The 27,914-nt window shown below is 40.5% G+C and overlaps 1 protein-coding gene across 2 annotated transcripts; it reads right to left on the bottom strand.

Moving 5' to 3' along the window:
* Positions 1-16: 16 nt before the first annotated feature.
* LOC103465369 (ATP-dependent 6-phosphofructokinase, muscle type) lies at positions 17-27,914 on the bottom strand. Of its 2 annotated transcripts, XM_008410126.3 has the most exons (53): positions 27,666-27,914; positions 24,844-24,917; positions 24,502-24,579; positions 24,072-24,261; positions 23,011-23,176; positions 22,878-22,922; positions 22,034-22,142; positions 21,861-21,956; positions 21,692-21,784; positions 21,476-21,601; positions 20,738-20,802; positions 20,588-20,651; positions 20,340-20,486; positions 20,122-20,192; positions 19,909-19,996; positions 19,102-19,254; positions 18,841-19,005; positions 18,666-18,727; positions 18,459-18,570; positions 18,268-18,367; positions 18,059-18,164; positions 16,314-17,461; positions 16,078-16,166; positions 15,594-15,896; positions 13,892-14,647; positions 13,529-13,630; positions 13,148-13,259; positions 12,899-13,026; positions 12,612-12,802; positions 12,271-12,516; positions 11,989-12,133; positions 11,544-11,703; positions 11,245-11,384; positions 10,058-10,192; positions 9,821-9,937; positions 9,571-9,742; positions 8,596-8,724; positions 8,337-8,493; positions 8,103-8,212; positions 5,650-6,782; positions 3,865-4,273; positions 3,561-3,689; positions 3,226-3,439; positions 2,957-3,144; positions 2,723-2,850; positions 2,111-2,233; positions 1,777-1,926; positions 1,516-1,683; positions 1,304-1,408; positions 1,085-1,200; positions 888-971; positions 401-565; positions 17-274 (listed from the first exon to the last, which is right to left on the bottom strand). In XM_008410126.3, the coding sequence occupies exons 23-53, from the start codon at positions 16,156-16,158 to the stop codon at positions 73-75; spliced, it is 6,498 nt and encodes a 2,165-aa protein (XP_008408348.1). In that variant the 5' UTR covers positions 16,159-16,166; positions 16,314-17,461; positions 18,059-18,164; positions 18,268-18,367; positions 18,459-18,570; positions 18,666-18,727; positions 18,841-19,005; positions 19,102-19,254; positions 19,909-19,996; positions 20,122-20,192; positions 20,340-20,486; positions 20,588-20,651; positions 20,738-20,802; positions 21,476-21,601; positions 21,692-21,784; positions 21,861-21,956; positions 22,034-22,142; positions 22,878-22,922; positions 23,011-23,176; positions 24,072-24,261; positions 24,502-24,579; positions 24,844-24,917; positions 27,666-27,914; the 3' UTR covers positions 17-72. The 2 variants fall into 2 exon arrangements, with proteins under 2 accessions (XP_008408348.1, XP_008408349.1); XM_008410127.3 differs by lacking the exons at positions 17-274; positions 401-565; positions 888-971; ... (26 more) ...; positions 15,594-15,896; positions 16,078-16,166 and having other exon boundaries at positions 16,509-17,461; positions 27,666-27,831.

Here is a 27,914-nt window from a genome sequence, read left to right as displayed (position 1 = left end):
ATAAAGCGTCATGAGATTGGATAAACGAGATGTTTATTCTGTTTGTTGCTAGGTATTTTAAGGCTTCCAGTCCTACTGCAGGTGGATGGGTAGCCCATAGACGACGGGTGCTGCTCCTATGAGGTATTTAAGGTGTGTGGCCTGACGCGATGAATCTATGAACTCCAGGAGTGGCGCTCCGGATCCTGCAGAGAACCAGGACTCCAGCAGGACCTTGGTGAAGCGATCGATATCCCGATCAGTTACATCCCACAAGTTGCCCAAAATAAAGGGGCTAGGAGAAAAACAACACGGTTAAAGACACCGCAACAATTCAGGCCACGGACTCAATGCAGACGCACACTGTCGTCCCAAAAATGAATTACTGCATGTGGATTACAAGCAGAAAGATCCATCTCACCATCCTGATATGAGGTAGTTCAGAATGATGCCCTGTCCCTCCTGTTTGCCTTTGACCGCCAGAGCGGCGCTGCTGCAGCCCAGAAGCAGCGAGGCAGCCCTCATCTGCTGCATGAGGACCGCGTGGCTGTCCAGGAACCTGGCTCCTGCTCCATGTCCCACATAACTACGGCACAAACAGAGGGACATTCAGTTTTTAAAAAATTAATAAATACATAAACCAGAAACTGCTTTATTTCTACCAACTGATTCACAATAAATTGCGCAAGATTCATACAAATTTCAATAAATCAAATTTTGGGTCTATTTATTTAAAGCCTGGGAACCAGAGTAGCAGTTGTTTTCCATCTAAGATTTTTATTTATTCTTTATTTTTTTGACAGTGCTACAGATGAAACGGTACAAACTGACTATACAGTGAAGTTGATGAAACATTTTTAAGTCTTACTGTACATCTAATGAATATTAGAATTTTATCTCAAACTCACATGTACAGGTCCTGGGAAGCAACAGCTTCTTGTAGTTGTCCTGAGTCAGGAGCAACACCACACACACCCTGCCAGCCCGGTTTACTTTCAGACACACACACAAACACACACACACACACACAAAAAAAAGGGTCATCAGTAACAGGACAGAATATAGACTGGTGACAGAAATGAGTCACATTTAATATTGGCCTCACGTGGAAAACCATTCCTTGAACCGATCCTGAGCATTTTTCAAATTGCCATCAGGGTCCAGAACGTAAAACACCTTCTTCAGGTCCACACCCTGCCTCAGGACGGACTGAGGATCCGTCTGACGAGGGAAACGCATCACGTTAAATCATCTCCACAACACACAAATGGTACGCTACGAGTTGGATCAGGACCGTAGACGGTACTAATGATCTAAACCTCACCTCCTTTTGAAAGCTCAGTCCGATCAGAGAATGCAGTGAAGGCATCCGGCTGATGGAGTGAGACCTGAGGGCCGACATGCTCTCCCACGGCAACCTCTGAACATACTGCGTTAAAAACACGGGGTGGGAAGAATTAAACTTTTTTCACAAATACAAAAATCTGTGATGTTTTATTTCTGACCAGCAGAGTGGGTCATGCGGGACAATCCGACCTTGTCCAGGATTAGAACCACGTGACCTTTGGCCTCCGTTTTCTCCGAGAGCTGAGACGCTGCTGTGCGGAAAAGATGATCGCAAGCCGTGTCCCACTTCGGGGAAAGTCCTGATCCAAATCTTTTAAGATCTTCTTCAGAGAGCGAGTGAGAAGCTGAAAGCACAATCTAAGAGACAAAGAATGTGGTTTAACAGTCGATACACAACAAGACAGACCACAGCTTCGATCTCCAAGGAAAAAAGAAAAAAAAGCAACATACCTTCAGCATCTTCTCACTCACAGCGACTCCTTTCTCAGATAAAGCCCGACGAAGTTCCTTAGCCTGATCGGAGAGCTGTGGATCTTGTGCAAGTGGTAGAAGAAAGCTCTGCCAGCAACCGAGCATTTTCTCCATTTCTTTTAGCATTTGCTGAAAAATGTCATTAATTAGTAAAGATTTGATAAGAACCCAAAAGTGAAAACTACGGAATACTAAATATTCTCTGTAGTTGAGTATTTTTGTAAATAATAAAAGAGCATTAGTCACAAAAAAACGAAACAACTCAGTTTTCATAATTCCATTCGATATCAGGCGACGCCACCAAAACCTTTACCTGAACTCGACAGTCCAGAGCTCGACGACCCTCCCACCACTTGGCTTTCTCAGCCACGCAGCTCACAACCTTTTGCTCTGCCAGAATGCTGTCCATCTCCTGCACCAGCCACTGAACGGTGAGCTTCACAACACAAAGACAGGGAACATTTTCATGTATAGAAAACCAAAACGTCACGACAAATTAATCATTTTAGCAGACAGCAAAGGGTTCTCTCAAAAAGAATTTCATAAGTCATTTCTGTAAGAGTTTCTGTTCTGTTGTTCTGTGAAAAGACGCTTTGATTCGTTGTTGTCGACCTAATGAAACGTTAATCGAATCAAGGTGCATTCTGAAGAAAAGGTTTCAAAGTTTCACAATGGAGACAGAGACCGAAACGGCAACGGGGAATCTTTCAGGAAAGAGACATTTTATTTCATCTGGTGTTGCTGCTGAGCTCAGTGACGCTCAGTGAATGCAGCTTTACTAATCCGGCGCCCGACATAATGGCCAAGACAACATACTTAAAAACTCTTGAGGCAAATTTAAAATTCCATTTTAGATCATGATTTCTTCACATTCCTTTGATGAAAGTTGTTTTAACAGTAAAACAACCTTTTTAATCGATCAAACCTCTTGTCTGGAAGTGGAGATATGAAGAGTGATGGGGGAAGAGTCCTTCTCCAGACGTGTCAGCATTAAGCTTTCCCCCATTTCCCCTGGTTTCACTCCCAGCACAGACATCAAACACACCGTTACTCCTGAACACGGAGATAAATACAGGGATCGTTTATCCGTGTTCGAGTTCAGAGAAAAATATTTAAAATGAAAAAGCTTTTGAGCTCTAGGAGAACAAACAGCGTCTACCTGGTGGAAGCTGCTGGATTTGTTGGGTGAACTCTTGGCACGGGTTCTTGGGGAAGGAACAGAAGTCTGCAGTGGGGAAGGAAAATATGTCGTCCATCTGACACAGCTTCTCTTCAGTCAAACTGGGCTCATTCAGACTCAGAGCGTCCATTTTTTCTGATAAATTGCTGGACCTCTTTTTCAGTTTTCTAGATAAAAGAAAAAAAAAAAGCAAAATTAATTTATAAAATTAACTACATCGATTTCAACTCAATAACTGATAAACTTACAGGCGAGAGCTGTTTAAGTAGCGGATTGTGCGATGGCGACTGGTGACTCCCAGTGACTGGACGTGCAACATTGCTGTGCTGCTAGGGTCGCTCTGCCCCGTGGTCAGGGCCAGCAGAGTGCACAGGCTTGGGTAGATTGTTGGACAGGGGAAGTGATGAAGAGTCAGCAGTGCCGAGTGCAGCAGAGCCTGAACGTCCTCCACGGAAAGATTGTCTGAGGACCAAAACAAACAGGCGCAACAAAGTTAAGAACTTCAATCTTTTCAATAGGAATATATTTCTATTAGCCAAACTGCCAGGGATACATTATCAAAAAGAAACTTGGAGTCACATACCTGGCGTGACGTCTGCGTGAGCGACGTTGGTTGATCGATCTTCTGTTGGACGGCTGTTTCTCTTTTCAAGCAGCCCATCTTTCTCCAAATCACAGCACATATCCCTCCTCAACACCTCAAAGTCGAGGTCTGAGGACAGAGGAAAGATTTGATAGCCACAATTTTAAATCACTGGGATTCTGATCAAGAAAACTCAATGAGCTCTATACTCAAACAAAACATTTCAAGCTGTTTTAGAACCTAAACTAAAGATGGCACACGTTAGTCTCTCCTAATGTTTTTCTTTCAGGAACAACAAACATACTAATGTCTTTAGCTGCAGCCGACTGATTCTCCTCAGCGTCCGACATCCTGAGCTGCTCGATGCTTATGTCCAGGACACCATCAGCTTCTTCCGCGATAGTCCTCATGGTGTCCGGCTCATCCTGCTCTTCAGTCTTGGACATCTGTTTTCTGCTTCTTCCTCTTCTGCTGGACGCAGGCCGACGAAGCAAAACCTCGTCATCCTCAGAAGAGACCAGAAGAGGCTTTGCCACGCTCGTTTTTGCCCTGGTCGGCCTCCTGGTTGCAGGCATCTCCGCAGTTGGATCTGTAGCTGTCTTAGGATTAGCAGTAGAAGCTCTTCTAGACGTTCGATTTCTACGCACATCTGCAGGCACTTTGAGCTCTGCTTGGGGAGCTACGTCGGAGTCACTCTCATCGCTAAACTCAACCTGTGACAAGATGAGGAGACAGTTTGTTGATAAAACGTCTAAAAGTTCATTTGTACAAATGGAAATCATTGAGAAGTTTGATTTACTTAAAAAAAAACTGATTTATTACAGGCTAAAGTGGAGGTGGACATTTATCATAATGTTCATCAATTATTGTAATAAATTTCTTAATTTCGATTCACCGGTGACACAATAAATTTCAAAAATGTCTGCATTGTTGGAATTGTAGTAAAAGAGACATATGGAGGATCAGATAGCAGATGGCGCACCGCTACAAACACTCACCCGGATTAGCATGATGGTCAGAAAGCTAAACAAATAACCTGCAAAATTATTTAAGTCTTCGAGCTGCGATGTAAGACGCTGGTTCTGCTCTCACTGTTGAACCACTGCTACGCGCTACAGGTAGTAATATTTCACAGACGGAGCGCCGCTTCTGCTCCACCTGGTAGTGACTCTCACACCGAACCTCTGTTTAAAGCTGCAGCATCTAACTTAAAGAAATACATTTTACATACGTATTAAAACTTTTGCTGTCCTAACATGAGACAGATAATCTCTAAAAAAAAAAAAATCGATCTCCTCCCTGTTCTGCATAATTACTCCGCTCAGTCAGAAACAGCCACTCAGAACTAGCAATAATCAGCTAGCCGCCATGCTATCAGGAAGTTTTCATTCAGTAACTCTGGATTGTTTATTGTAATGGAACCTGTATTTGCCTTTGAATGTTAAGTTTTATACTCTTAATTTTTTTGGCAATGTTGAGAGATTTTATTTTGACTCTTTGCATTATTTAGCCTCTTCAGAGCCTTCATATGTTATCAGTCTGTTAAAGATAGTATTACTGATAGCAATACAATTTGCACAATGCCCGTTTAGTTTTCTTCTTGGAAAAAGTTAAAAACAAGTTTTTGTCTAAATTAAGGTGAATTCATGGTTCCTTTTTCGACATAATGTAACCGGTACTATTTATGATAAAAAAATAAATAATTATGTGATCAGTATCAGTGATCGGCCCTCATGGGTGATCGGTATCGGCAAGAAAAAACTTGATCGGCACATCTCTAGTTCTTATTGTCACTTTTATCATCATCTCAATAATACCACAAAATATTGTGATAAAACTAAGTCCATATCACCCATCGCTAGTGTTACGAATGTCAGCTTTTATCAATTTATCACACAATATTCCAGTAAAACATACAGAACATTGTGGTTAAAATGCAACTATATAAAAAAGTTAAAGAGGCGCAAAAGATTTGTTCTCCACTGCAAATAATAAAAAAAATATATATATAGATATTCTATATAAAATAATTTGCTTGAGACATGTCCAACCATCTTTTGTTCTGACAGTAAATCTGTTTTCTGCTTACCTTGTAGCGCGTTTTCTTGGTTCGTTTCGGAGCGGCGGGCACAGGAGGAACCTTGTTCTGAACTGGTGACAAATCTTTGTACACGTGAAACTGGAACTTAGTCGTACTCCTTGACACTTTCTGTACCGAAGCGTGGCGCTGCACATTCTGAACAGGAGTGAAATTCAAAGTAGGAACTACCGTGTTGAAATCAAACACGACAGAAGAGGACTTGGACTTTGCAACAACTGGCGTCATGGGAACCAGACCCTTTGCTTTGGTTGAGGGGCCGGTGAACTGACTGTTGGATTTGACCGCTTTGACGTTTTTTGATTCTCGTTTTTTCTCTGCAGCGTCCAGGTTTCGAATGGGGGCCTTGGTCTTCTTTAGTTTGGAAGGTGGGACAGATTTCTCCCAGGACTTGATGTCCTTCAGCTCCTTTGGTGCGTTCCATGACCAGGCCTTTGAAAACAGCTCCTCAGGCCTGCACCCTTTTTTGGCAGCAAAACTCATCAGTAAGGCAATGGCTTTGGTTGCCATCAAATGCGCCCTTACAGGTTGCAGCGCAGGAGAGGACGTGGAATCCATAAATGCAAAGCCGGCATCTAGTATTTTCCACAAGCCAGAGACCTTGTTGGCCTTCGTTTGGAGTTCGGCCTGGGCCATGCTCAGGTACACGCGGCCCACCACATCCTGCATCAGGGACGGTTTGGAGATGCCTCTTGCAGGGTCGCAGGGAGGGAAGAGCTCAGTCAGCTTCTCCTTGAGTCGCGTGGTCACGTTTTTACAGCAGACTAAAGTTGCCCAGTGAAGCTTAGAAGTAGCACTGAGGTCATTTGAGTCAAGCTGAAGAGCGAGCCCCGCCTGCGTTGCCGCCCAGTGAGCCGAGGCTCGGCCCAAACACGGCTCCGAGCAGCAGGAACACTGGCAATCAGGTTCATGGGTCAGAGAGGAGAGCCAGCGCAGAGGAGGAGCTTTGAGGGGCGGAGAGCTGGCCACATCCTTCATGACCACTTCTTTGGCATTCCACCTGATGCTCAAGATGTCCTTTAGCTCGTTTTCCATGGATGGAAGAGGCGACTGAGGTCTTCGAGCAGGACGACCTTTTCTCGGTTTGATTTTGACGTCCGTTCTTTTAACCTGATCTGATAAATCTAAGGGAAAGAGAAAGAGAAGTAAGAGTGTTTCCATTAATTTATGATTATTAATCCTGTCACATTCTGCTTCTCAGGGGACCCATATTTATCTAGTCACCACATACACTGAGATGAGTGAAAAAGGAAGTTAAAAAAAAAATAAAATAAAAAAATTAAGCTAAATAAAAACTACATTACATAGTGACAAAATGACAAAAGTGTAGGACCTATGATTAACGTATTTAAGACCAACTTACATTTTTATGAATTTAAGACATTTTATGGTCCAAATTTAAGACTTTTTAAGGATGCATGGACACCCTGCACTCCAGGTAGGTTTTGCTTTGGTACAAAGGATTAATATACTGTATTTTCCGCACTATGAGGCGCACCTAAAAACCTCAAAAGCCGACAGTGCGCCTTATAATCCGGGGCGCCTTATACATGGACCAATATTGAGCCACAACAGGTCTAGCAACTAAAAGCAGCCGCCAACTTCATTTTCACTCGTAGAAGAAGCGTGTGGTGCATGCTGGGATAGTTGTCAGAACGCTGGTTTGTTAATAAAGTTTGACTGACCTTCCTACCGACCGTCTAGAATCAGGTCGTCTGCAGGTCATTTAGCACCACGTTCTCCATGAACATGCTGTGCGCGAACGGAGAAGGGTGACCATCGTCCGACCACGCCCCGGCCCAGTCGCGGAAGACTCTCCTCGCCGACCGGAGTCGGACTGTTTTGTTGATATTCACTTTATTGTAGCTCCATCTAGTGGATGCATAACGTAACTCCAGCCTATCTTGCAGCGTCTATTCTATGCACCTTATAATGCGGTGCGCCTTATATATGAAAAAAGTTTTAAAATAGGCCATTCATTGAAGGTGCGCCATAGAATCTGGTGCGCCTTATAGTGCAGAAAATAAGAACTTTAAAAAAAATCCATGTTAAGGACGATACCCAGAGCCACTTCCAAAAGCCATTAGAGCCTTGTGGATTTGATACTGAACTCTTTAACATTAAAGGATTTTAAAGAATATCTGTTGGCCAGAAATGTCAAAATTAGGTATTTCTGTCTGATCTAAATCCTACAGAAAACCTGGGAGGGAGCGTTCAAGAAAAGATCCAGTCCTTTTAGTTTCACAATGTTCTAATCACTTGTGAAACTGAATTTTTGGTTTTTGTTATCCATGATCTATGATCATCAAACTTGCAAGAAATAAAGGCCAACATGTTTAAGTCTACATGTCAAATTTGCATGAGCTTCAATATTCATAATTTCTGATGTACCAGCAATAGGAAAGCAGCTCCTTTTGAACCGACGCATCAGTGCGTTCACATACCTGTGTCGAGCTCCAGGAGGGTTTTGACAAAATTCAGATCCGTTCGGCTTTCTTCCGTTTCCCCCTGCATCAGCTCCAAATCTGCTTTAAGCACCAATAACTCCACACATCTTGAAGAAATAAATGCAAAGCAAACAAGATAAAACTGCATGTTAGATTTACTGCATTACTTGTGCCTAATCAACTAACATAGCCAAGTTACAATCAGAGCCCTGTGTGGCTCCAGCTGCATACCGGCTGAGTGCCTGCAGCTTGATAGCCAGTTTCAGGGCTTCTAAACACTGGAACCTGGCATCATTGATGGCGCCAGAGCCGCTCCGCACGGCGACCAGCTTTACAGTGGAGCTCAGCAGCTCCGACAGCAGCTGCCACTTCATGGCCAGGTTTTCTCCTAGTTAAAGACGACAGACGGTGATGAGATCTGGCTGTTCTTGACAAAAGCCACAAACAGGAAGAGAGTCTTGTTATGGGGGAAAATGTCTTTCAGTGATACCTTGGTGAACAAAGCGCACTTCTTCGTTATGTGTCGTGTTCCCATACAGGCCTTTTCCCACTAAAGTGATCAGCAAGCTGCAGAGAAGCTTAAGTCCCTCATATATGGCAGTATCAGGAGAAGTTATACCTGAGATACACACAACATATCATTACTTGGCTTTAAGAAAAAAAAAGAAAAACATCTTATACAACCCCTTGCCCAAGTATTTACACCCATTTAACGTTTTCATAGGTCAGGTTATATCCATAAATGTCAGGGAATGTTTTGTGGGGTTTATGCAGTAGATCAAACTAAAGTAGTGCAGAGTGGTGAGGAGAACATAATATATTAGAAGTGCAACCCTAGACTTTAGGGTTAGCTGCAAGTGCAGCAGCTAGTCTTTAGGGTTGTGTCTCTTCCAGCTCTGCACATTAACAGAAAAAACATTTTGTCCATTTATCTTTGCCAAGTAGCTTTATAATTCAATTCAGCCAGAGTGGATAGATGGCATCTGATAATCAGTATTCAAGTTGCTACAAAATTTAAATTAGATTTAGGCCTGAACTTTGACTAGGCCATTTTAAATGAATTTAAAAAAAAAATCTAACTTCTGATATTTCATCCAAAATATGGATATCATATTAATAGTTGGGATAAACTTTGCTGAAACTTCATCCCAGTCTAAAGTTACACAGTTGGACTAATTAGGTGATTTTTCATAGTAATGAGTGAACTGAATACTATTTGGCATGCATTTGTATCTTCCATCTTTTTTTCTTTGATTAAAACTTAAGACGTTTTACTTGTAAAAATGTTAAAAACATCCCCATTTGCCTTCTCTTTACCCTTGTGCTACTTTTTGTTGATCTATAACATATGACTAAAACACAATGACGCTTATAGTATTAGAACAAAAAAAAAAAAAGGTTCAAATGTCCTGAATACGTTTGCAGACATTTAGATGCAAAACTACCGCGTATGACCTCCACTCACCAAACTGCGAGATAAGGCTTCTTTGGGCTTGAGGCAGCTGACTGACGTCCAGATTCAAATAGGAGCTGCAGGTCTGCAGAGTTCGCGCTCGCAGCAAGTACCAGTTCTTTGACTGTTTATCGTCGTTTACTTCTTCCAGCACTTGACACAGATAAGGGAGTCCGATGCTGATCTAAAACATAGGCAAAAAACAAGGATCAGTACAATAAAGTGACAAATCAACCATGTTGAATGTGCAAATATCGCATACCTGTCCTACACTGTAGAAGTACTGAGCCTTTAACAAGACAACCAGAATAGAGAGAAATGGAGGACCATCATCTTTGGCGTTTGAAGAAAGCATTTTCTCCGCTTCCTCTATCGGGGCCTTCAGATAAATCATAAGTGGATTACAATAGTTATATGGCAGATTTAAAAAAACAAAAAAACAAAAGAAAACTACCTGTTCCATTTTCCACTTATTTAATGAAACAAAAACAACATTCACCAGAGCTAGGTCAGCAGAGCCCAAGTCCAGGAGGATGCTGGCTGTTTGGCAGAGAGCTGCAGCACAATAACCAGTATCAGCAAGTTCACGGGAAAATTTAATCACAAGGCGGTACGCCTCCAGAGCCTTCAGGGGCTGTATCAGAAAGAGGAAAAAATAATAATAATTTTTACCTTTTAATGCAATGAAACTATTCACAAATGCATGCAATAAAATGTTTCAAGATCAAATGTAGTTTCTCTATTTTTCTAGAAAAGTAAAAAAAAAAAATAAACACCTTCAACTAATTCAATTTAGTCAAGATTAACCGTTTTTTTTTAAGCCGGAGTTTGGTGATGCATAAAAAAACAGGACGACGACGTAATGAAAGAAACACTGAAAAACATGTTTGAGTTTTTCACATTAGTGAATATTTTTAGTCCATTTTCATACTTAAACATATATGAGGGGGGACCCAAAAGTTTCCAGAATGACGCTGCTACACGAGCAGTTTTCGTAGTACACTATTCTGCCGCTAGGTATTTGTTCAACCACGCCTTCTCAATCAATGTGCCAAGCAGCGTTGATGTGGAAGGTTTCATCTACCCGCAGTGAATTTTCTTGTAAGAGCTATTTTGTCCAGCCGTCGCTTTTTTCCGGCTTCACAGCGCGGCTGTGAAGTTTTGCTTCCTGCTCCGGAAAAAAGCGGTTGATCATCAATTAACATTTCACCATTTTTGAAGTTGGTGAACGACGAGTAAACTTGTGTTTGACACATAGCGTCATCCTTGTAAGCGGTCTTCAACATTTGAACGGTTTCTGATGCTTTTTACCCCGAGCAGGAAGCAAAGCTTCAGCCGCGCGCTGCTCATAGAACTTCTCCATGAAGAAAAGCGACAGCTGGACAAAACAGCTCTTACAAGAAAATTCACTGCGTGTAGACGAAACCTTCCACATCAACGCCGCTTGGCACACTGATTGAGAAGGCGTGGTTGAACAAATACCTAGCAGCAGAATCGTGTACTACGAAAACTGCGCATTCAGCAGAGTCATTCTGTAAACATTTGGGTACCCCCTCGTAATTCAATTTAATTAGGCGTTTCCAGTTTATTTTAATAATATTCTACATAAATATGCATTTAGTTTTACAACTAGACAGAAAACGGGCAAAGGAGACACAGTAGTTGTGATACATTTGCTGTCATTACCTTCCCAATGAGTCTGAAGAGAGCAGCAGCAGAAGATATGGAGCTGCAGGTCTGCTTAGCATTTCTGACAGCAGGCACAGCTCGATTCTTAAAAAGGTCACTCCAGACCGCCAAAGCTTTTTCTAGTGGCTGACACAGCTCTTAAAAGTGAGAGAAAAAAGAAGAAATTTATTCATATTGTATTTCATGACTGAAAAAACCAATAAGCCAACAGAAGCGACTCCGGATCTGCAACCAAAGTCAATTAAAATTCTAAGACGGGCAGAGAAAAATGATCAAATTAAAATCAGTCGCCTTACTTTTTTCTGCAGACAGGTTCAGATGAAGCCCTTCGTACACCAGAGTTCTGTCCTGCGTCTTCCGCTTGTCTTCATAATCAAAGTCATTGTTGCCTACAGGAATGGTCGCATCCTCTGTGTTTTCACGCAGCTCTTTACGTTTTTTATCATTTTCAATGGCCTGGTGGAAAAAAAATAAAATAATTCACAACATTTTAGAAAGTGTTGACCCAAAGCTGAAGTCTAAACTACTAGATATGGGCCGACGCTAAAAGGTTGCCCTTTCTAGTCTTTAAAGGTGCTGCAAAGAAGACAAAACTCAGTTTGACAGAGCACAGACACAACGCTGCTAAAATTTCTAGTTGCGAAAAACACAGTAGTAGTGTTGAAGCTAATTGGCCTCCATCCATCACTCCTATTCTCGTAATACCAAAAAAACAAAACAAAACAAAAAAAGACCAATCACCTCCTGCAGGTTCTTCTCCAGAGTGCAGATATAAAGCCAGAGTAAGGCTTGTGCTTTGTCATCTTTCAGCCTGTCAGCATTTTCTGAAGTCTCTGGTTCTTCGTCAAGAAGCCGTAAAGCTTCGTTGGTGAAGTCAACGGCCATGCTGTGTTGGCAGAACAACAAACAAGAACCAATCAAGATAGTTCTGTGGTATCAATTTGTTAAAAGACAAAAAAAAATTATTAAAAAAGGCACTTGCAGATGATGGTTCATTATATTTTACGTAATAAAAATGATTACCAGTCAGTTTGCTCACTGAAATCCTGGAAGCACACCACTTGGGCCATTTCACAGAGGTAGACGGCACGTAGATGTCGGTAAGCACTCCTCTCCTCCTGGCAGATGTCCAGTAGATCACAGAGTGTGTTGTAACGTTCCTGAGCTGTGTCTCTGGTCGACTCCTTATAGGCCCGCAGCTCTTCGTCCAGAAGGCGCAGCATGACTTTCTCCTCAAGGACGTCAGCACCAAACCCATCACGTAACGTCCTGATTTCAACAATATAAATATTAAAGTTTACATACATACATACAAAATAATAATAATAAAAAATTATATATATAAAAATACTATTTTTCTGTACACGAGTCTTATATCCTCATCGTTACTGGCGCCGTCACCCTTTGTTTTGACCCAAAGAGAGATAGGCTCAGCCATAAGAGTCGTGATTTGGTCCCCCAGGGCCTTCAGCCACAGGATGATCCAGTCAAGCGCTCGCTGCAGTTTTCCAGCCCGCCGTGAAGTTTGCACAGCCAGCATGAAGGGTCGACTTAACTGGTGTGCCACAACAGAAATAAAAACATTTAAGCTAAATACACAGTATATGTAAAATGGCAGTCTGGTAGAGAGGATCGTATTTGACAAACTTACTCTGTCAGCTGAAAGCGTGTTGGGCCATTTCCTGATCAGATCCTTGCAGACGATTTCCATCAGCGTAAAAGCCTGCTCATACAGGCGCCGATTGAACATGCAACAAGCCAAATTGCTCACAGCAACCACTATAAGGCAAATTATGCACAACAGCTATGATAGTCAAGTTACATTCAGGTGGTCATAAAATTATGCAACAGTCTCAGAGTTGACTTGACGATCCATATTGAAAAGAAACAAACCGGTCACCTGATTTGCTCAATAGGCTTTCATTTAACAACTTGTGAAGTTCAGTCATCAGCAGCCCAGTTGTTGCTTTGCAGTAGAGCAGAATCCTGTCCAGGATGTCACCGTCCTCCAGCTAAGTACAACAAATCAGATATATTAATAAAAACTCAAAACTAAACGGTGTGTGCATACAAAGTTGATTCTTATAGAGTTTTTGTTCATGTTTTCAAAAAGGCAAAAATGAAACTATAAAATCTGATTAGGTGTAAGCTTTTTTGAACTTCAGAAAAGCTTACACAGCAACATTTTCAAAAACCTGAGAGATCACAAAATATAAATTTTATTTGTGTTGAGACAATTTTTTTTTTACGTTTAGCAAACAGTTTTAAATGCAAAGTTTACCTCTGATGTCTTCATGCTCTCATAAGCCAATGCAAAGCCGTGGTAAATGTTCAAACAAAGTGACTTTCGCATCTTCTCCCCCACCACTTTAAATTCTGAAACCTGGGAAAGCAAGAAAATTTGGTTTTTCTTCTACAGTTTATTCAAACACAGATCTTTAAACCTAAAACAGTGTCTCTCGATTCCAGTTTCCAGCGACCACTGCCCCGCGTGTTTTCCCTTCTAACAGGATGCTGCAGCACTTGATGATGCAGAGGAAGTCAAGCAATCATTTGAATCAGGTGTTACGAAACAAAAACATCTAAATGCAGAGCAGTGGTCCCCGAGGACCAGAATTGAGGAACATCAGGAGGCAACACTAACCTTATCAAGCATCCTCAGTGTCCGCTCTTGGTAGTCCTCCAGAAATGAAAACAGAGCCAGTAGCTCTGTTCCACTCAGCTCTTTGCTGTGTCCATTTTCAACAGCCCATACCAACAGGTTGCAAACTTCAAGAACTGTGTGACCTTCTCTGAAGTTCAGCTCAGTTGAAAGAGATCTCAAAATTCTAGCACAGTCTTTCAAAGCCTCGTGACATTCTTCGTCAGCCCTCTTTGCTGAGTGAATCATTACTCCCCTTTTGCAGAGATCCAGTGGTGTCATCGGAAAGCCAACACGGTTCATAGTCATCCTCTTGATGTCGGCCAAGAAGCATTGGGCCAGATTGTGGTAGCCGACCTTACAGATCGCCTTCACTGACAGCAGTATAATTTCACATAGCACATAATAACGTGATATTGGTAAATGTTGCATTTTCTCCCCTTCTTCACGGGTTTCACTGCCAGCATTAGTTCTGTTAATCATCGTTTTTATTTCCTCCAGCAGATATGAAGCACCCTCCATGGTTAGGAGTTCAAAGCTACTCTCAAATGCAGTGATGGTGTCCTGCATGTATTCGGAGGCTTTCAAGGAAACAGGAGTCTCGGTTTCTGACTCCAGCAACAATAGGAAGCTATAAGTTAGAATCTGCCAGCGCAGTTTTTCCCGAGGATTCAGTGCATTCTTTTCTTTAGCAGCAGAAAGGCCGTTCCAAAACACAGCAAAACAGCTTCGCAAGAGAACATTGCAATCCTCTCCAGTCTACAAAAAACACAAAACATATTAGAGCCGACTGTCAGTAAGTATGGATTTTAAAATACTTAAATAAAAAAAACAACAACACACATTTCCTGTCAAAAATGTAGAATCTACATCGGCAAGAATATATTATTTTGGGCTTTTAATAATGACTGAACTGCTGTTTTTTTCCCCCCAATATTCCAAGGATTTTGACAAAAACTCAAAAGTTTAAATTTGTAAATTTGCTTCAAACCTCTCAGGTTGAAAAATAAACATGTTCCCACTGTCTTATCTCAGCATGTTGCACCTCAACCACATGCTCTCTGTAGACAAGTTTCTGGCATAATTGTGGCTAGATAATTTATCATTTTTCTTGTCAAATATTGTAGAATTCATTCGTATATTTTTGGCAAAAACCAAGCTTTTAAGAACAAGCCACAAATTTGCAGTATGATTATGATAACGTTCATCTGAAACTTGTAGAAAAAGAAATGGGTTGCACGTAATTACCGACAACCCACCTTTATTCGCTATCATCAGACAGAACTAATCACATTGAGAATATGTTTGGCGGCGCCAAGGCTTTCAAACTTTAACACTGTACAACTGTCAAGCATAGCGGTGGTAGCATAAAGCTGAGGGTCGTCTTCACTGGCTGTGGTAGAGGTGTGTTGAACAAAAAGAAATCAACAAAAAGAAATCAACAAAACTTGTTAAACAAAACACCGCTTAACTATAAATTTCTGGAACAGTCCCAATCTCAGGGCCTAAAAGCTGGATTGATATCAGGGGACCCAACTATTTAAATAATCTCTACCAATTATTAGTAGTATTTTCAAAATTAAAGCCAGAATTATGCCATAAACTTGTTGGGGGCTGCAACAACTGTTGTTCCTATGTAAAATGTAAAAACCCAAAATAAACAACATTTAAGTCAAAGATGACTGCCACTGTCGACGATACACACCTCTTGTACTTTTGAAATCCTGTAGCAAAGGATTCCAGCCAGTTGACCGCAAAGAGCGTATTCCCCTAAGGAGCATAGGTTCTTGACAACGTGGAAAAGGATCATCTCCATATATAACGGACTGTGCCGCGGCACAATCTTTACAGAAGTATCATAGGCATGAAGAACCAGCTCCACCAAAGTCACCAACTCTTTGGCGTAGTCAGAGTGACAGGATGCAAGTCCAAGCTGGTGGTTACAAGCTCTGATAATCCTGTCACATAGTACGCGAACATGAAGTCCAGGATTGCTATTCGCATATTTCTAAAGATGAAAAAGAAACACAGTTACGTTTTAGTGTAAGAAAATATAAGTCAATTTAACACACAATGGATTTATTTTTGTAGGGTAACTGATTAGTTAATGTTTAGAAAATATGTTTTACAGTCGAACTGATTCACGTAAATCTGCAAATAAAATCTAAGCATTTGGTTGTTATGCCAACCTCAAATTCCTGAGCCAAACGCCTCGTCTCTTCAACTGAGCCGGTCTTCTTGATGTAGTCTTCCACTTTCAAACACCTCATGTCGGCTCCTGTAAAAGACGAATCATTAAACGCTACCGCCTGCCCAATTCGTGTCTAATAAAGTGACTAGCTACCATTTATTTCCCCGCGGTTCAATATGACTCTGGTATTTAGCTAAAGTCTGAAAGTCTGAAACAGTAGCAGCATAAACTTACTTGATGTATTCACTATTGGCGGAAATATTGTCCTCACGGCCGAAAAATTAGACAGTTGTCCCTCATAACAAAAGTTTCAGAAGGAGCTTTTAATGAAAATTTCAGTTACGTTTGTGCTCCATTTCCCAACGGCACCCGCGGCGGACGGTTTTTGAATGATCTCAGCGAACCAATCACAAGCTGTCAAGAAAACGCTTGGAATTATGGGCGTTTTATTTTTAAAGAAACATGCACAAGCCTGTTTAAGAATATACTACAAGAGTATTCAGTATATTTCAACTATATTTTAACTATATTCAGTATGTTTCGGCTATTTTTTTCAAGATATTTAAATAGATAGCACGTCTTCATTACAGTTATTCCTCACGTTTTTATAGCATGCTGCAGGTTTAAACATTTGGTAAACTGGTAAACTGAGACAGGTTTAAGAGGCGTCCTTTGTTAAGGAGAAAATATAACATTTTTACAATGTATCATGTTTAATTTTGCTTCAAATAAACTTAATTAAGCATGGATATCTAGTGACCAAAAATACTATATTTTCTTTTAATTTAAATGTTCAAAAAACAGTAAATATTGGATGTATTAATTTTCTTCTTTAACCCTCATGATTTATTCATGCTGTAACATCAAATGCTATGCAAAAATCTTGAACACACTTCATTTGGTCTTTAGAGATTCACTGTAATTGAGGCATTTATAATTACTAACCAACATAGAACTATATTAGATAGTGGCACTATCTAATATAGTTACACACAATGTTGGATGGAACAAGAAATCAATCAGAATTTAAATTTCCTAAAATTATGCTGTTTGTACAATTTAGCAAATGCATTTCACTCAATTTATCTAAACACTGACAGTATGATTTGTAAGTACTAGTTGTTAAACAACATTTTTATATTAATGTCTTTATTATTGCACAATCCTCAAGTCAGAGTTTACAAAGTGCTTTAAAAAGAAAACAATGAATTGATGTCTCTTGGGTAGTGACATAGAGAAGCTACTGAGGAACTAAGCCTCTCTTCTTGATGACATGTTCCATTGCAGTCCTCTCTGAGGTGTCCAAGTTGATCTTGTACTTGGCCAGGATCTTCAGGATGGGCCTCAGCTTCAGCCACCACTGGATCTTTGGGATACGGTGTCTGCAAAGGACAATGCTTATCAGTGAAAAAGTCTATTAAAAAAAAAAACCCATGTTAAAAAGGCCAAATAAATGTCCTTCAAAACCTATTTACATTTTTGTCCTATTACAACCACAATCTTTTATTTATTTTGGGGGGATTTAAATGAAGGACCAACACGCATAGCTGAGATATCTTAGGGAAAGGTTACATGGCCCTGTTAAAATCAAAACAACTGAGAATCTGTACAAAGACTTTGAAACTTTCCATTGAATTTGACTAAAATTGAGCAAATTTGCAAAGAACAAAGTGAAGAAAGTTCAGTTTTCATAATTCAAAATGGTTGCCATTGTAACTGAACCAAAAGGTTGTTTAACAAGGTGACTGAAGTAGAGTTGTTGAACAAATGTTCATGTCACAGTTTCCAAGTTTTACTTTGTAAAAAGATTTGAGAAGGCATCCATTTCTTCCACTTTACAATGACGTCCTACTTTGTGATTGTCTATCAGGGAAAATTGGAGTAAAATATATTATAATGTATGCTAGCAAAATCAAAGATTTGATAAGTCCAACGGGTTTTAACACATGGTACTGTAAGTCAAATTTCTAGGGTCTTACTCAATGTCAGTCTCAGTTCTTAGGTCTGCCAAAGGCTGGAACACCAACGCTCTTTTCCTCATTCCCAGCACACAGGCTGAGTCCTTAGAGTTGGCAAAGATGCGACCTGCAGGTTTAATTTATAAACAGACATCATAGAGTCAAGAAGAGCATACTTTATTAAAATTATAAACAAGAACGCCAGATGTTTTATGTTTTCAAACACTCACCATGTCTGTAGCATTCCTTCAGCTTGTCGGTCAACCAAAGAACAGACTTGATTCCCATCTTTGTGCCAAAGTTCCTATCAAAAGGACTGGGTGTTCCACCCTAAGAAGAAAAAAAAAATTGTATCTTTCACGGTGGCTGCGCCAAACTATGAGAAGTGGACCAACAAACAGAGAATCACAGAGTAACAAACCTGCTGCATATGACCAAGAACATTTTTTCTGCAGTCAAACACACCCTTCCCCTCCTCTGAATACAGGTTGAAGATGAAATCAGTCGTGTAGTTAGCGTTGCACTTCTCATTTCTGAAGCAAAAACAGACATTTCAGACAAGACATAAACACTAAGAGCAGTGAATGTGAGCAGTATGAAAAAACTAGTGGTTTCATTTCCCACAAACCTCAGAATTAGCCCTCTCTTCACAGTTGTCTTCATCTTTTCCACCAGATGATCAACGTTCAGCTACAAACAAATCATCAATCAGACTGACAGAAATATCTGCCCATCTCTCACTGATGAATGCTATGATTTTACTTATTTTTATCTTTTGGCCATGAGAAGACATGCAGACAGACCTCGAGGTCATGAATGTTGAACGGTTCCTCATAAATGTAGGCCGCATCTGCTCCAGATGCCAACCCAGCCATGGTTGCCAGGTAGCCACAGTATCCCCCCATGGTCTCAACAATGAACACTCTCCTCTTGGTGCCGGCGGCAGACTGCTTGATCCGGTCACATGTCTGCAGAACGTGAACAAGCGGCAGGAAACAACAATGAGTGAGAAAGACCTGATTGTTTGTGGATTACTTAATGTTTCTACACAGTAAGATGTCTACCATGGTTATGGTGTTGAGGGCTGTGTCTGCGCCTATGCTGAAGTCAGATCCAGGGACGTTATTGGAGACGGTAGCAGGAACGACGACGAGGGGAATACACAGTTCCTCGTACTTCTCTCTAGCTTCTACCATCTCTAGACCTCCCAGGAATGCCTGTGAGGAGGAAAGCCCTAACTCTTTTTTTTTTCAAGCATTTGCAGTGCAGGATTCAAGTTTGCAAACACTCCTCATTGGCAAAATTTGTATTTTTATTGGGGGCTTTTGCTGACGCATTTAAAACATCCCTTTCTCATTACAGAATGGCTGTACATCTCCAGTGAGTTTAAAACTTGTGAATTTTTTGCAGCCCAAATATGGTAAGCTAATACAAATAGGTTCAAATATGACATATACATCCTCACTGATGTTTGGATTAATATCACACAGCAACTTGTAGAGCAACAACACGCATTTTGTTACCACCTATTTCAGCTGGTTATTTGACAACTTTTCTCATCACAAATGGTGGAGCTCACTGTATACTATCCTTAAGAAAAGCTGGGCTATGTCAAGAAACAAAGTTATTTGAATGAGCTGGCAAATATCAGCCAGAATTAAGCCATAACTTTATGACAACAAGAGTTCCCAGAGGGACATTAAACCAGTGGTTACTTGGAGAGACACACATTTATATTGAACTGTATGCAGAATTTTGACCAACTTGTCCATTCTTAATGTATTAACCTTTTAAACTTCAGACTGATTTTGTTGCTGAAGTCAAATGGACTTTGTAGCATTTTAAAACTGAAGCAGTCAACAGTGTCTCACCTCAAAGCCTCCAATAATGACAATACCGTGGATGTTGAACTTTGTGATGTTCAGACTGATCTCCTCCAGAACCTGCTTAGGCAGAGTCCTTCAAAACAAAAATAATGAACATTACATCATGTCAGTACAGATTTTGATTTTCATTAAGGCAACCAGCATTCAAAGAAGTATTAAAGAATCTACCGAAACCCAGATCTTCTTGAACTGGCTCACCTCTTGGTGCCAAGCATGGAACCACCCTTTCCAGTCCATCCTGCCACTCCAGACCAACCGATTGGCTCAATCTGTACATGCAGTCAGACCATTTTGTCCCATTATAAGTTCAGGTTTTACATTGTGATGATAAAACAAGATAATGTCCTAATAGTCTATGTTTATTCATAGGGACAGTGCTCAACATGTGTCATTTACAGCCTGATCTAATGCGTTACCAGCCCATGTGCCAAGCCATCAAAGCCTTCATGCACCGCCAGCATCTGGTGGCCCTGAAGCAGCCCAATCCTGACAGCTGCACGTACTGCAGCATTCATTCCTGCACATGGAGCGCCGACGTTCAGTATGGCAATGTTGATATTGCTCTGAAATTATATGCGTATATGTATATATACATATATATATATAAATAACCCTCATCAGAAGAATTTTGGGAATTTTCCACTAAATCTGAGTAGTTTCTAACCTTTGTTTCTGGAGGGCTTACATGGGCGAGCATTTTATACGTGTTCCAGTTGTTCTCAAAGCTCCTGTCATTAGAAAAGCAAAAGTGAACATTCATTTGAAAACAAACACAGTGGGGAGAAATTAAAATGAATATAGGTGGAGGCCTTACTTTCCCCTGAGCATCACTGCATCGTCATACCGTCCTTCAGCCATGGCTGTGGTGACATCTTTAGTCTGGTATGAAAAGCAAATACATGAGTTTTAATCAAAAAATTTTAAGTCAATCGAAACCTTTGCAAAAACATTTGAACTTTTTTATATTTTGCTATTTTACAATGGGAAACTTTAATGTATTTTGTTGGAATTTTATGTGATAAACCAATGCAAAGTAGTGCCTAAACATGAAACGAAAGGATAATTGAAAACTGTGGTGTGCGTTTGTACTGAAGAATCACCTATTGTTGGAAGTACAATAATTTTAAAGGGTAAATTAAATTTTAGACATTTATCAGACATTGTCAGATAAACTTGGGCCTGGACTTTGACTGGATCATTTCAACACATGCATATACTTGGATTTAAACCATTCCACTGTAGCTTCCATCTTCCAGTAGATCGCTGATCTACTGGAAGATGAACCTCCATCCCAATCTCAAGGGTTTTGCAAGTTTTAACATTTTCTTTTCCACCTACCTAAGATATTTGACCAGCTTTTCTGTTTCTTCTTCTAAAAAACAAAAAACATCCACTGAGAATAATGGTGCCACCACTGTTTTAAATTCCAATAAAATACATAGAGTAACAAAAGGAAGAGCAACTGAATTTAGTGTCTTTTCAAGTCACTGCAGAATCACAGTTTTTCACCTAACGAACACCTGTTCATGAATGTATCGTCATGCTGACTTACCACTTGCACACATTCCATTAGAGGCAGCCTGACGGCCATGTTTCCAGACAGGCTGACCACACAGGCAGGAGTATCTGGTGTGGCTTCCAGCAGAGCCATGACAGCCTCCACACCCATCCTGCTAGACTGGGTTATAATAAAAACAAGAGATGCTCTAACACAATCAATAAATCTTATAAAAGTTGACTAAGATAAACTGGTTTATTGAGGCATCACCAGGATCCTGTCAAAAGCAGAGGGGGTTCCTCCTCTCTGCACATGGCCCAGGATGGTGGTTCGGGTGTCGAAGCCCAGCTGCTTTGACACCAGCTTGAAAAAGACATTGTTTATGAGAAAACCTCCTGGCATAGTTTGTGCTCATTTCCTGGTATTCTGGTGCGCTGACCTGTTTGACTAGGTCACAGGTGATTGGTTTTCCTTTGCGGTCTATTGCTCCCTCTGCAACAATGATGATATTCAAACGGGAACCACGGCCTCTTTGCTACAATAGGGCAGGTAAAGATTTAGGGCAGAAGCCAAATTAAACATAGACGTGACACTAAAGAGCAGGAAATTTACATCTGTAAGTCTTCTACACAGATGTTCCTCCCATCCTTCATCTGGAGGCACCTCTGGGATGAAGACCCAGTCGGCACCACAGGCCAGAGCAGTCACCAAGGCAAGGTAGCTGTACACAATACAATATTATTGCAGCATGGAATTACAATACACAGAAACAGAAACAGCTGTTTAAAGCTTTACTCTGACTGTACATGTGGGAAACTTTGGAGAATAGTTATTTCTCTGTGTTTCCTGATCTACACGTCTGCTTTAATTGAAAGGCCTGTTCCTTTTCTGAAGAATTTATGGGCCCGTACGTCAACAGAGAGTTCACTAATTATTAGTTTAAAAATGCTTTAATTAGATGATTTTAGTACAGTAATGTGCTTTGATCTAATCCATTCCATTGTTGCACTGACTGCAGGTGAACCCCCTCTTCAGTCTTGTACAGGTTTTCTTCCAGGTTTGACTTGTTTTGACCTCCATCCGTCGTCCCATCAGCTGTGATCAGCTTCATTGTTCCCAGTACGATCAAGGTGATAAGAAGTGTTTTTTTCTTTCACGCCATATGTTTTCATACAGGTTAAAAATATCCGATTTTGCTCTCATCTGAGCACCAGGTTTGCTGTTGCTCTCACTGATTCTGGAAAAACGCAAATGGGATTTCTCATGGCTTTCTCTCAGCAAGGGTTTCCTTGTTTTCACACATCTATAAAGCTAAGATTTGTGGATTGCACTAATACTACCTATCCTGTCAACAGATTCTCGAAATTGTGAATCTCTTCCATAAAAGTTGGTTATGTGGTTGTTAGGTGAAACTTTATTCTAATTCTTCCAAAACACACATAAAATCTGTACTCACCCACAGTGCCTACCCATTACCTCCAGGATGAAGGTCCTCTGGTGACTGCACACAGAAGCACTTATCGTCAAAAGCCTGCAAACGTTTCACCTGCTGCTTCTATCTTTGAACATTTTAAAACCTACATGCTTACCTCTGTGCCGTGGTTGTGATGGCATCCACTATTTCAATAATGCGATGCAGGGCGCTATCAGTGCCAATGGTCATATCGGTTCCACAGAAGTCATTGTCGATGGAGCCCACCATGCCGACGATGTTGAGGTGGGAGGAGTTCTTTGCCTCATTTGCTGTGATTTTTCCTGAAACCGGATTCAAACGTCTTAAAAAAAATGCTGACATGGCATATTTATACTGATCATTTATTAGAAATCTTGCATTCATATTGTGCACTGTAAAACATCTGAGCCGCATCTACTGTCTTCTACTCTTTTAGTCAAATAAATTCAGCGAGTTTTAGATTTTGAACCTAAATGTGCGAGTTTGTGAAAGACAAATTTACTAAGTTGTGTTAACTTTTTATTAATTTTGCCAAACTTACAAGAGTTGAACAAACTTGAGTTTTTAGTTTAGCAACTAAAAAAACTGAAAGAAGAAAAAGAGAAGAGTGGGAACTGTTTCCCAGAATTCTTAGCGGCTTAGATGGACGTGTGTTACATCGATCTGACTCTTGTGCTTTATTAAGGCTATTTTTTATTTTAATTCAAGTTTCTATAGCTTGAAGATAATGTTCTGTTCATACTAAATGTTTCTGAGCAGATTTCGTTTTGATGGTTAATAAAATTCATTATCAGATTAGAAATTTTGTTCATGCAATTTGAAACAAGAATTTTAATTATTTTAAAATTATATAAGTAGTTATTTTAACTTGATAAAGTGAGTGAAAATAACAGAAAAATGTGAGCTCTTTAGGTGAGGACAGTATTTTCTTGCATATTGCGAAATAATGATTTGGTTTAAATTGCAGCATTAAGTTAAAACTCACAAATCAAGATTAGTGAACTTAAAAAAAAAACAATTTTTAGAAACTTGTTTCTTGTTAAATCAACTTTTCAAACTTTAAGTTCTGAGTTAAAACCAAAAGAATTTCTTTGTTGACTTAAATTGCATTTTCAAGGCAGCAGGTGGGCTTTCATTTTCAACTTAAAGCATCTTCAAATGTTTTACAGTGTGCAGCTCTTGGAAGGTGGATCTCACCTGCTTTAACCAGGTCGGCCAGCAGGTCTTTCCACTCCGTTCTGAACTGGTTGGCACCTGTGAGACTGCCGTCACCTCCAATAACGCACAAGTTGGTGATGCCCAGCTTGACCAAGTTACAGGCCGCCTTGGTGCGCCCCTCCTTGGTGCGAAAGTCCTGACAGCGGGCGCTACCGATCACAGTCCCACCCTGATGTCCGACGAGGAGAAAGGATTTCAGCCTCAAACGTGAAGGACACGGCTCAGGTTGTGGAATTTGAAACCTTCACACACTTGTCGCTGAAGTGTTGCTTTCTAATGAACCTTGGCATTTAACTGACTATTTGACCTTCAACGCTGCACCATAGAGAGTAAAAGCTGGACTGTTAGTACACGTGAGAGATTATTTATAGTGCACATGTTATCATTGCCTGTGTGTGTTCGTACTCACCAGCTGCAGCATCATTGACACACTTTCCCAAGTAGCTGGGCGGATATTGTCTCCACCGTCAACCAGACCCTGGTAACCCTGGTAACAATACAGTGTCACCATATAACAGAAAATTAGCCCTTTAAAAATAATACTTGCAGTGAAGCAACTTCATGTTAGTCACATTCTTTTATTTTCGCCGCTGCTTTAGTCCTACTAACATTCCTGTATGAAAGATTGAACCATTGAAGTGATGCTGTTGAATAACAATACATTTAAAAAAAAACTTAATAATTGACCAAGTTATTTTATTTTGTTCAGGTTATGTCATTTACTGTAGTAATGGATAGAAGTGGTACCAACCTCATGGACAAAGTACACCTTGGCTCCAGTGTACAGCCCCACTCGAACGGTGGCTCTCACAGCCGCATTCATTCCTGCATGGACAGAGTGCGGGTCTTGATTTGCACCGTCCTTGTGACTTTACTTTAATTTTTTTGTAAATTATGGGGCATTCTGAAATATGCTGGGTGAATTCAATATGCAGAGAGTTTTGTAAAAGGATTCAGCTCATATGGGGTATCTCTACCAGTTTGCCCATTCTTTCTTGCAACACAGCTCAAGTTCAGTCCAATTAGATGGAGAGCACCTGTGAAGATCAATTTTCAACTCTGTTTCGTAATTCTCAGTCGGATTTGGGTCTGAACTATGACTGGGCCATTTTAACACCTAAACTTTGTAACTCTAGCTGGATGGTTGTTGTTCTTATAGAAAACAAACCTCTGCCCCAGTCTCTAGTTTTATGCAACTTCTAACATGTTTTCTTTCTTAAACTCTTACTAGCTTCCCTGAATTAAAAAAAGTATTCCCAGAATCATTCCTGACAAAGCAGAGGAAGCATTCAAGATGATGTGCTATGTTAGTTCTTCCCCATATGTTATATTTTGGATACAGACTGAAAAGATAAATATTGATCTCATTAGACCAGAGGACCTTCTTTAACATCTGTCAGTTTCTCACATGGCTCATAGGAAACTGCAAATGTTAATTCTTTCTTTCAATAATAATTTCCACTCTTTCATAAAAAAAGATCTGTGGAGTGCATAATGTCCTGTGAACAGATTCCCACACCTGAGCTGCAGATCTCCAGATCAGCAGCTCCTCCAGAGTTAGGCTGTGTTCACACACCAGCCAGAAGTTTTAAATATATTTTTGCCTTAATGCGACCTATATCTGATTTGTTCATGATAGTTTGAACAACACAGGTCAATTTTTTTACGAATCCGACCCAGGCAACTTGGATATCCGATAAGTATCTGATTTAAATGTGACCTAACGGCTAGGTCGCATTCATCTACCTGAACGTCACTGATACTCGACAAACGTCACTATTCTGCATCCTGATACGTGCAAGCGGGAAGAAAAACAACAACCATAGCGGACTGTAATGAGGATTAAGTTGTTAATGTGCTACTCCACTCGGACAACAACTTTAAAATTATAAAGTAAGCTCCACCGTTAGCATCCATGTTTACTTACGCAAACACTGAGCACTTCTTCTTCTTCTTTATGGTGGTTGGCAAAACCATAGACATAATATAAGATGGCAAAAAAAATGGTTTTGCTACATCTTATATTATGTCTATGGGCAAAACACTCTATATATATGCCGTTTTGCGCCCTCTACTGTGCATGCGGGACACTTTCAGATCATTTGAGCTTCACACTGGAGATTGCATACAAGTCGCATATATTTGGAAGTGTGAACGGCCACGCAAAACAAAAAAAAAAATCGATTTGACAAAAAATCGGAATTAGGTCACTTCAGGCTGCAGTGTGAACGCAGCCTCACTGTGGGCCTTTTGGCTGCTTTTCATGATTTTCTTTCCTACCCATGCTATTTTCATTTTCAAAAAATGGTTTGAGCAGAACAGAGAAATGTTCAAAACCTTTTTATAATCCAACCTTTAAACTGGTCCACAACCGTGTGTTGGTGAAGCCCAGGCAAAACACATTTTCCTTTGAAAGTTTAAGAGGTTTGAACACTATTGCACTAAATTCGGATTCCTCTTACTATCATTTTAAAATAGTCTGTCCATGAGTGTGTATCAGCTCCATGTAGCACTTGATAAAAAACCCTGTCAATAAGCGCAAACTTTAATTTCACCTTTAAATCATAATGTTTACAGTTTTCTTTTAGCTTGCATGTTAAGTTGTGAGTTTTCTGAGACTGAATGTTGTGTCACTCGAGTGCTGAATAATTTCAGAAATGCTATATTTGGCTCCTATGAAAAACTTGTGAATGCGAAACATCAGATGAAAGCCACAAGTGCCACAACAAGACAGTGTGAACCTCAATGCAGTCTTCTGAACGAGGGGTTACTTAAAGGACAAGCTGCGGATAGATTAACTTAAAGGGTGCCAAAATCATCTCCTCTTACAGTGTAAAAGGAAAGAGGTAAAGGAAGGAAGAGCAGTATGCTTTCTTGTCCTGCCTCACCAATGTACACATAGGAACGAAAGGTCATGCTTCTAAAATTAGCAGTCGTAATTGTTGCGTTCCTTGAAAGAAATGAGGATTACTTTACAGAAAAATGCATATTAAAAGACAAAAGTTGTGTTGAAATCAATGTGTAGTTTTGGTTTTACGTTTGAGATTGTGTCCAATGCTGGAGAAAGTTCACATGATAAACCAAAGAGAGAAATCTCAGGCTCTCACATGCTGACACTTCAGCTGTGTGGGGTCACTGGCAAACCTTTAAAAGGTCACTTTGGACATATTCCTCATCAAGTTAAAGGTCAGAATATCATCTGCTATTCTCCTTCGTTCTAGCAAATCATGTCTCCCTTTTACCTTACCGAGTTTTATGACAGCTGGGAGAAATTACAGAGTATAATCCATATTTAAAAAATCCAGGATCTGATGGGGAGGATTAAATGTTTGAGCACGGTTGTGTGTTTGAAATCATTTCTGTTTACTAATGAAGCATCAAAAATAGCCCAGGAAGTGAATGGCAGATGAAAAATGGTCCCGTGTGAGCAGTGAATAGGTAGCCTGATCACAAATAGCAATGTCATTGACATTAAAGGCTTGAAAAAGATTTTTAAAAATTTAATATTAACTTAAGCAGATCCTCCAAGTCCATGCTTTGCACAATTGCACATTGTGGAAAGCCTGCACTTACCCTGAGCATCGCCTCCAGAAGTGAGCACAGCAATCGCCCGACCCTCACCCATCTTAGTGGGGTCGGTTTTAACGGGTTGCGCCATGGTTCTGGTTCTGGTCTTGCTCCTGGTTGTGGTCCTGGGACTGAAGCTGGCTGACAGAAAGAGGCCCTGAGTTTAAAAATCTCTGCTGCCCTGCTGGAGTCTGAGGAGCTCAAGGTGCCTCTGCAGTAACCCAGTCTGCCTGGTATGAAAAGTGAGCGCAGTTG

The sequence above is a fragment of the Poecilia reticulata genome, chromosome 5, assembly GCF_904066995.2.
Source record: "Poecilia reticulata chromosome 5, P_reticulata-male-v2, whole genome shotgun sequence".
Taxonomy (NCBI): Eukaryota; Metazoa; Chordata; class Actinopteri; order Cyprinodontiformes; family Poeciliidae; genus Poecilia; species Poecilia reticulata.
The sequence above is the reverse complement of the archived record's forward strand: the minus strand, read 5'-3'. Positions and strand labels throughout refer to the sequence as shown.